Source organism: Neolamprologus brichardi, chromosome 9, assembly GCF_056152115.1.
Source record: "Neolamprologus brichardi isolate AB-2024 chromosome 9, ASM5615211v1, whole genome shotgun sequence".
NCBI classification, from domain to species: Eukaryota; Metazoa; Chordata; class Actinopteri; order Cichliformes; family Cichlidae; genus Neolamprologus; species Neolamprologus brichardi.
Genome location: NC_142112.1, coordinates 14,841,848 through 14,850,230, shown reverse-complemented (window position 1 = coordinate 14,850,230; position 8,383 = coordinate 14,841,848). Strand labels below are relative to the sequence as shown.

The window sequence follows — 8,383 nt, the reverse complement described above, 5'->3', positions numbered from 1 at the left end:
CTTTCCAAAAGAAGAGGAATCTGATGGTGTTTGAATGGTTTTTCTAAGTTGAACGGTTTTGAAGGAGATAGACGGCGAAAAACGTACGGAAAAGAAAATAATAATAAAGATTAGAAGAACAATACTGTGAATGCTTTTACAAGCATTCACACTAATAACATATAAGAGGAGTATATACAAAGAGGAGGAAGGTGCACATTAGAGGACCGAATGCTTGAAAGTAGTGCAGTGGACTTGATACAAGTAGAGAATCGGAGTGTGACTGAGTGATGAGGGTTACTCAGATCATGGCTCAGATTTCTAAACCCACTCAGATAGGATAATCTTCCACGGCACACCTGATCAGTTCTCACGGCACACGTATATATGCCGCGGCACAGTGGTTGGGAAACACTGTACTCTCCATTGTAATCCATTGATTATTCTGTTTTCGTTCTTGGCCAGGGCTTTTTTTAAAGAGGAATTGCTATCCTGGTACTGGTGTGCCATACTGCTTGGTATCGGTGCTCAAACCTTTTGTGTTTGTTTCAAACAAGTTGTCCACCCAGGGAAGCTAAAATTTGTTCTTTGTGTTGTCAGATGAACATATGAGACAGTTTGACTCTTCAGTGCAGTGTGGAGCCTAACAAAGTTCTGTTTTGTGTCCCAGCTGATCAGCAGGAGGAAGTCTGACGGAGCAGCAGAGGAAATTTCAGCTACTTGGACTCAACTCAGCCACTGCAGAGAAAACAATGAGTTCGACAAAGAAGGTGACAGATACTAGTGTTAAGAAATACTCCATTAACCCTTTAAGGCCTATTGGAGCAGGAACACTCCGTTTTGCGTAACAACTTTAAAATCCCGGTAGAACTGCACTTAAGCTAACACAATTATTTTATTTAGGAGGAGTTGTACTTACATCTTATGCCATCAGCTTGCCCTTGGTCACGATTTCCTTCCACATATGTATTTGCAGAAATTGCATAAAAAGCACTTGCAGCAAAAAAACATAACGTACCAGAAACACACTTTGCCGTTCATAGCACTTCGTACGTTAGAATAGATGTCAGCGCGAACTATCGCATGTCTGACTTTACCTGCCAAAACCTGCCTTCAGGGATACCTATACTGGTGTTTTTAAAAGTCATGTTTGACTTTATTCTTTTCTGTATTGTTTCTGGGATGCTTAGAACTCAAATTGCACTGTTGGCAATAGTTTATTTTGATGCACATGCTGTTTGTTTTGCTAATTTGCATTATAATATTTATTTTTGTTTTTCTTGCAGTATATAAAAATCTCAAAAATACTCAAAACAAATTTCCTGTGGTTGGAAACAATGTGCAACTTTTTTGCATTTACACTTTTGAGGGATAAACCTCTGAAATTTCTTTAACTAGAAATATGTGTACAGGGCTTGCAAAATCGCTAGCCCGACGTCCCGGGGCTAGCGAATTTTCCAGTCGGACTACCAATCTCTATCTCTGCCCTGCCCGTAGGGCTATCGTAGGAAGGAAAAATATATGTCAATGCTTTTGCATTCTTTCGGAAATGTAGCTGGGTAATTATGTCATTGGCATCGGTGAGCCACTGTCAATATGTGACATATTGAAATCGTGTTTGAATTTGCGCTTTTTTTTTGCTTTCACTTTGCAATCGCGCGAACTGTGTATAGAGAGCGACAGCACTGATTGGTGAGTGATGATAATTTGCGCACCAATTCCTCTGACATCGTCTTATCAATCGTTAGCTTACTATGCAAATGTGACAAGTGAAATCTCCGCAGCAAGCTTAAACATGTGAGAGGTTGATCGCGCAGAGAATCGCTGAGCGTTATGTGAGTGCGTGTGTAAAAGCAGCAGGATATATATTTTAGTTCTGCTGAGCCAAATAAGACAGGTCAGGGTGAAGAAGGGACAGCCAAAGAAAAGCTTACCACAAAAGGAAAAGTTATGACAAATCAGACTATAAGGCAAAAAGAAAGTGCAGCTTTATGGTTTCATGGACAAAAGAATTTCTGTGGCTGCAATATGACGAGCTAAATAACCAGGGCTGCACATAAGTGGTCCGCAGGTGCGCATTCGCTGTCAAAATAAAAAACGCGCACAAGATAAGAAGTTGCAACGCGTGTTTGCATACATAAGATTTTCTGGAGGAGGACAGACATTTGTTTAGAACTCTTAAAGATGTCGAAGAAGCAAACTCCTTTAAGCAATTACTGTGATGTTCCTCCACCTCCAAAGAAATGTCAGAAGGAGTCCGAACCACAAAAGAAGCGCGTATTTTCGGAAAAGTGGTTGCAGGAGGTGAGCTGGCTTCAAACAAATGATGAACGCACAGAGATGTGGTGCAGAATGTGTCGTGAAAATCCCACTCTAGCGGGCAAAAACACTGCCTTTTATGTGGACGCAAACGCACGTTGCAACTTCTTATCTGGTGCGCGTCTTTTAATTTGACAGCGAATGCGCACATGCGGACCACTTATGTGCACCCGTGTAAATAACATAATGTTCTGCCGGGTGTGTTGTTGGTTTTCCCTCGATTTCTGAGTCGACAAGCGCCTTTGTTACTGGGACCAGTCATTTTAAGAAAGGCCCCCATTAGAACCCATGAGAAATGCAAGAAATGCATTATTGCTCAGTCTGCAATATCTTTCCCGGAACAAACACCAATTGCAAATAACATACTAAAAATAGACCTAAAAATCCATTTAAAACAGCGTGCTATGTTGCAAAGAGTGAACTACCACTGGCACAATTTAGCAGTCTTTGCAAACTTCAAAAAGCAAATGGCCTAGATCTTGATTCCACTTGCCTTTTACCCGTGACTTCAGTGGAAATTTCAAATTCAGGATCTGACACAGACTGATTCATGTTCTACACAGTTCTTACAAGTTCATTGAAATTTCTGTTCAATTAGAACCAAGTATTTGAGCTGATGATTGTAATTTTTATACAATGTTATAATTTGTTTTTCAACAATTTTTTGATTAATGTTTTGTTTCCTTTACAATATTATACTTTAATGTGTAATATTGTAAAGGAAACAAAACATCAATCAAAAAATTGCTCTCTTTTTTATTCGGGCTACTTAAATTTATTTTGGGCTACCAAAAACTGAAGAGTCCCTGCCCGAAGGGCTACCAGGGATTTTGAAATTTTGCGAGCCCTGGTGTAGAAACAGAACCAACAAAACTGATTTAAACAAATTTTTGTATTTAATTGCAGTTTGTTTGCACTTTATGTAGTTACTATGGACTCAATGCATAGATAATATTAAGATTTGGGATCTAATGGGCATATTGATGTATAGCAACTTGAAATGATCCCAAAAATGGCATTAAGGGCATGTAAAAATATAAAGATTAGCTCTGGCAAACTTGGTTCTATGGTAGTTCTTAAAGGGTTAAAAGCTGAAGTACTGATATATATTTTATGCAAAACTAACTGAACCTTGTGCTATATTAATGTAATGTAATAATCATGTAATAATACAATGCCTACATTGTAGAGGGTGACTTTGCCTCTAAAGAGGAAAATGGGCAGGGAAGAGGTTAAAGTGGGATTCAGCAGGATTCAACCCTAAAATCAGCTGTAGTGGCTCAGTGTGGGGAAAAGAGTCACAGCTCACAATCATTTCTATTGAGAGCTCCAGTCGATTTTCTTAATGTACAGGCTGTACACAACTGAATTCAGCCAGATGTCTGCAGATGTTTCATGAGTTGTCCTGGCTGACTTCCATCCTCTACACCAGGGGTGTCAAACTCAACTGCACAGGGGACAAAACTCAAGGCACACTTTAGGTCGCAGGCCAAACAAGATAAACATTTATTGAACACACTAAAACCATGTTTTTTAAACATAAATATGAATAAAAACAGACAGGAATATTATTCCAGAATAAATAAACTTAAAAAATCAACTTTAACTTTAAATGTTTTGATCTTCATAAAAATATATCCTGTCAAAATTATGCAAGTTAGAAATATGAACATGCTGCCAAAAACCCCAGAAAAAATAAATGAAAACATACACAAGGTTCGAGCTGCATGTAGACGGAGCTGGGGCATTGCTGCAGGAATGGAACTAATAAACTGTGCGGGCCATTCAGTGTCGTACTTTGCCTTGAGTGTATCATTACACTGCAGCTCCATCTGAATCTGCACAGGTGCAGTTTCCACGTAAATGGGTTGAGAAGCAGCTCGAAATTCTCTTTTTGTGCTTCACAGTCACCAAAGCGCCGTGCGAACTCAGTGCGCTCAGTTTATCAGCAAAGTGCGCCGACTTGGTTCAACATCACTTGGCAACAGGGAAAGTGAGACAGGTTGCACTGGTGCATTTGTGACAGCTTCACTTGAAATGCCTTCACCGCATCATACATGCCATGTCCATTGTTAAATCTCCCAATTCTTTTGATCTTTGGGCTGAAGGAAGGACAATACTCGGTGTATAAATGCTCAATCAACAATCATTTTATTTCATACAATTCAACACTTTTGAGCATAAACCATCTGGAGGGGAGATGAGCTCGGGAGGGTGTCCGCCTGATCTCGAAGTGTCTGAGCGTTTCACACATTCTTATAGCTTCAGCCCCCCTCCACCTAGTCATAAAAACCTAAACATTCACATTCTTTCTCTCTTACGGCACCTAAGTGACGGCCTTGGCTCCCTGTTTTATCTCCTCCTGATGAGATGGGGCAGAAAACCTCTCCGGTATACTCTGTTCTCTTCTAATCAGACAAATAAGGCCATGACTCTCTGAAAACAGTATTTCTTATACCTCAGCAGTATAATGCATCATAAAACAATATCATTCATTCACAATAAATCAGCAGTCTAATGTAATACAAATCAGTTTAATAACAAGCCTGTTTTGAAAATGTAAGGAGTAGAAAATACAGATTTTTTTTTTTAATGTAGCGAGTAAAAGTAAAAAAAAAACCCTTCAGGTTACAGTCAGACTCTGACATCATCTTTCACTGAACCAAGCTAGTAACTGTTACATTTGATTTATTATTATCGAATAAATTAGACAATTATAGAAATTTAAAATAGGAAACAGCAACAGGAAATATAAAAAAGTACAGACCTGGTAAACATTTATTACTATTCTGAGTGTTAGCATTAATATTTGTGTAAAAGCAGGAGAGATGGGCATGATTTTAGAGTGTTTGAACAATGATTAATTATCTTTAACACCAGGTTGGCTGTAATGTGTTACTACTACCAGTAGGTGGGGATAAGAGACCTTTAAGGTGTTTGGTGCCACACTCCACCTTCAGGTTTAAAACTAGTGTTAATGGAGGGAGTTTGAAGCTTCAGTTTGTTCAATGACTGCATTTCACTCACTGCCTCTGTTTGTATCTCTGTCCCTGCAGGACCAACATGGACCGAGAAGTCAGCGCTCTCAGGAGGCCGACAAACCTCACAGAAGAAAGAGAGAGAAAAAAAACACCTGTGACGAGTGTGGGAAGGATTTTACTAGGAAGTCTGAACTAAAACAACATCAGCTCATCCACACTGGAGAGAGACCGTTCAGCTGTGACTTGTGTGGAAAGTCGTTTTCCTGGAAGAAAGCCCTGAAAACACACCAAGTCGTCCACAGTGGAGTTAAAGCTTACAGCTGTAATCAGTGTGGCAGAGCTTTTACTCACAGTAGCAGTTTACAGAGTCATCTAGTTACCCACTCTGGAATTAAGGCATACAGCTGTGACATCTGTGGAAAAACTTTCAGCCAGCTAAGGTACCGAAATATACACCTACGCATTCACTCCGGAGAAGATGTGTACTGGTGTGATCAGTGTGGCAAATACTTTACAACAGACGCACAGTTACAAAGCCACATGTTTACCCACACTGAGGAGAGACCTTATCAATGTGACCTGTGTGAGAAGACTTTTAAAACTCCACAGTGCCTGAGAAAACACCAACAGATCCACACCAGAAAGAGACTCTACAAGTGCAGTTACTGTGAGGTATGTATTTTTATTTTATTCTTGTAAGTGACTGTTTGGAACAAGTCTGCTCATTAAATTGTGTTAGCATGTTAGCACTTCTACTGCACCGAAGAGTAGCTCTGAGCCATTATTCAGATTTTCATTTCACTTATGATTTTTGTTTAGACGATCATGAAAAACTGAAAATGCTGAAAATTGATATGTTGCTGTTATTTAATCTTCAGGCAGCTTCGTGGTATATCATGGTGTTATTATTTCTGCATAAATGGCCTTTGGTTTACAGCGGCTCATTCCTCTGTCAGGTGTAAATAGAATAAAATAAAACATAAATTAAGTACAAAACCAAACCATTCAGTAATCTTCTCTTATGGTTAACAAAGTTGTATCGTTACGTAATGGTGTTACAGCTGTAGTATCATTGCTTACATATGACTTTAGTACTTTTAAACATGAGTGTTAAAATACCCATTTAATGTTATAATTGCAGTGTCATTGGGGGTAATAGTTTTTCTTGTATCCCGGTCAGCTGAGTGTTATAACTGCACAATTACAGTGTTATTAATGCAGTATTAAATTAGTATTATTGCAGTGTTACAGTAGTTTACCATGGGTACCCTAAAAACATTAGCGTGGTAGTACTTAAGTGTAAGTCAGATGTTACTGTAATATTAAAGAAGTATTACTGTAGTATTATGGTGGTAGTATTGTAGTTATTGTAACCCAGTAAACTGAGTGTGTTAATTGAAACAGTAAAATGTAATTGGACGTCTGCAGAGATGCTCTTTATTTCAGGCGACGTTCAGGATAAAAGTGTTGAAGGACTGACTTACACTGTCTTTGTGTCTTTGTTTAGAAGCAGAGCGACACAGATGGATCCACTTCTCAACCCTGTCATTGCTGTGGTGGTGGGAAAGACTTTCGTTGTGACATCTGTGGAAAAACTTTCAGTCAGCAAGCCAGCCTAAAAATACATAAACGTAAACACACTGGAGACAAACTGAAATACTGCAAAGAATGTGGGAGAAGCTTCCCCACATCAACTGAGTTAAAACGACATGAACTCTTTCACAGTGGGGTCAAAAAGCACCTCTGTGATCAGTGTGGGTCATCCTTCACCACTGCAGATCACCTTAAAAGACACAAACGAGTCCACACAGGAGAGAAAACATACAAGTGCAGACACTGTGACAAAAGTTTCTCACGTTCAGGTAGTCGTAACAAACATGAACGTACACACATGGAAGGAAACTACAGCTGTGAGCAGTGTGACAAGAGCTTCAGTAATCTCAGTTCATACTCTGCACACAAACAATCCCACGTTACTAATAAACGGTTTCACTGTTACCAGTGTGCCAAAACATTCACTTCATATTCTGCTCTGTGCAAACATCAGCGCGATCACGCAGGGCTGAAATCGTTCCCATCACAGGATGACAGCGAATTTGAAGAGAGAGAAACATCCTCTGGTTTCAGAGTCCAACTTAAAACCCTGGAGATCAGGCTCCACAGAGTTCAGATCGGCTCTCCTTAAAGATCTGATGAGGCTATGAATCAAACTGTTCCTGTAGTTCAATGTTAATCTTTATAAATTGTTCTTCTTCTGTTTGTGTTCAGTGGTTACGTTTTTTTTTCAATGGTTGGATGAAAAGTCAGTTTCCTGTTGTTCAAGTTTGTATTGAATGTATTTTATTAAAGTTCTTAAATAAAGTTAAAAATAAAAGTTAAATAAAGAATTGTTTGAACGACAAAGATTTTGAGCCATGATGTCATTTCCTGTATTTCAGAGTAAAGACTGAAGTAACAAATGAAAACATGTTTACAGTCATGGAATAAACACTGATGGGTCATCTGTAGGAAGTACTATTGCTGACCTGACAGACTCGACCTTGTTTACAAAGAAAGAAAGGAACTGATTACATGTGTCAGCAGAGGCTTTCAGGGTTGTTTAGAGTAGAGCTGATAGTGTTAAAGAGAACACGGGGATTTTGACAATTTAACACAATGATCTGAGAAAAATATCTTTCTCTCATTTTCACTGTATTCTGATCAAATTTCCAAGATTCTTTTAACATTTCAAAAGAAACCTGCAATTTGTCTTTCTTCCACTTTCACTCTGCTCTCCTACACTGACGCCTGACTGCTCGGGTGGATTCATTTAACCAGGGCTGAGGAATATGTTTTGGGCGCCTGGTTTTTAATGGGTTCACAGTGTTCAGGGTCTGAGTACAGGTTTCCTGGAACTGCAAAAGCAGCTCATCTGGGGTGGGCCCAATAAGTAATCTGAGGGTCGGTAAAGATTTTCTTTATAAAAGTGGAGGAGAAGAGAGCAGCGGCGGGGTGGAGCGCGAGCATTAAACTCATGCACAAGAGAAACAGGTTTGTGATGAGAGAACACTGAATCCCACATTTCCAAATATAAAACAGATAAACCATGTGATAATACCAGGTCA

General features: G+C 39.3%; 1 protein-coding gene across 2 annotated transcripts; it reads left to right on the top strand.

The window, feature by feature from the left end:
* The first annotated feature begins 710 nt into the window (after positions 1-710).
* On the top strand, positions 711-7,675 carry LOC148101265 (uncharacterized). 2 transcript variants are annotated; one of them, XM_087845988.1, is made up of 3 exons: positions 711-749; positions 5,355-5,951; positions 6,787-7,675. In XM_087845988.1, exons 1-3 carry the CDS (start codon positions 732-734, stop codon positions 7,462-7,464), a joined length of 1,293 nt encoding a protein of 430 aa, XP_087702114.1. In that variant the 5' UTR covers positions 711-731; the 3' UTR covers positions 7,465-7,675. The 2 variants fall into 2 exon arrangements, with proteins under 2 accessions (XP_087702114.1, XP_087702115.1); XM_087845989.1 differs by lacking the exon at positions 711-749 and having other exon boundaries at positions 5,307-5,951.
* Positions 7,676-8,383: the final 708 nt, after the last annotated feature.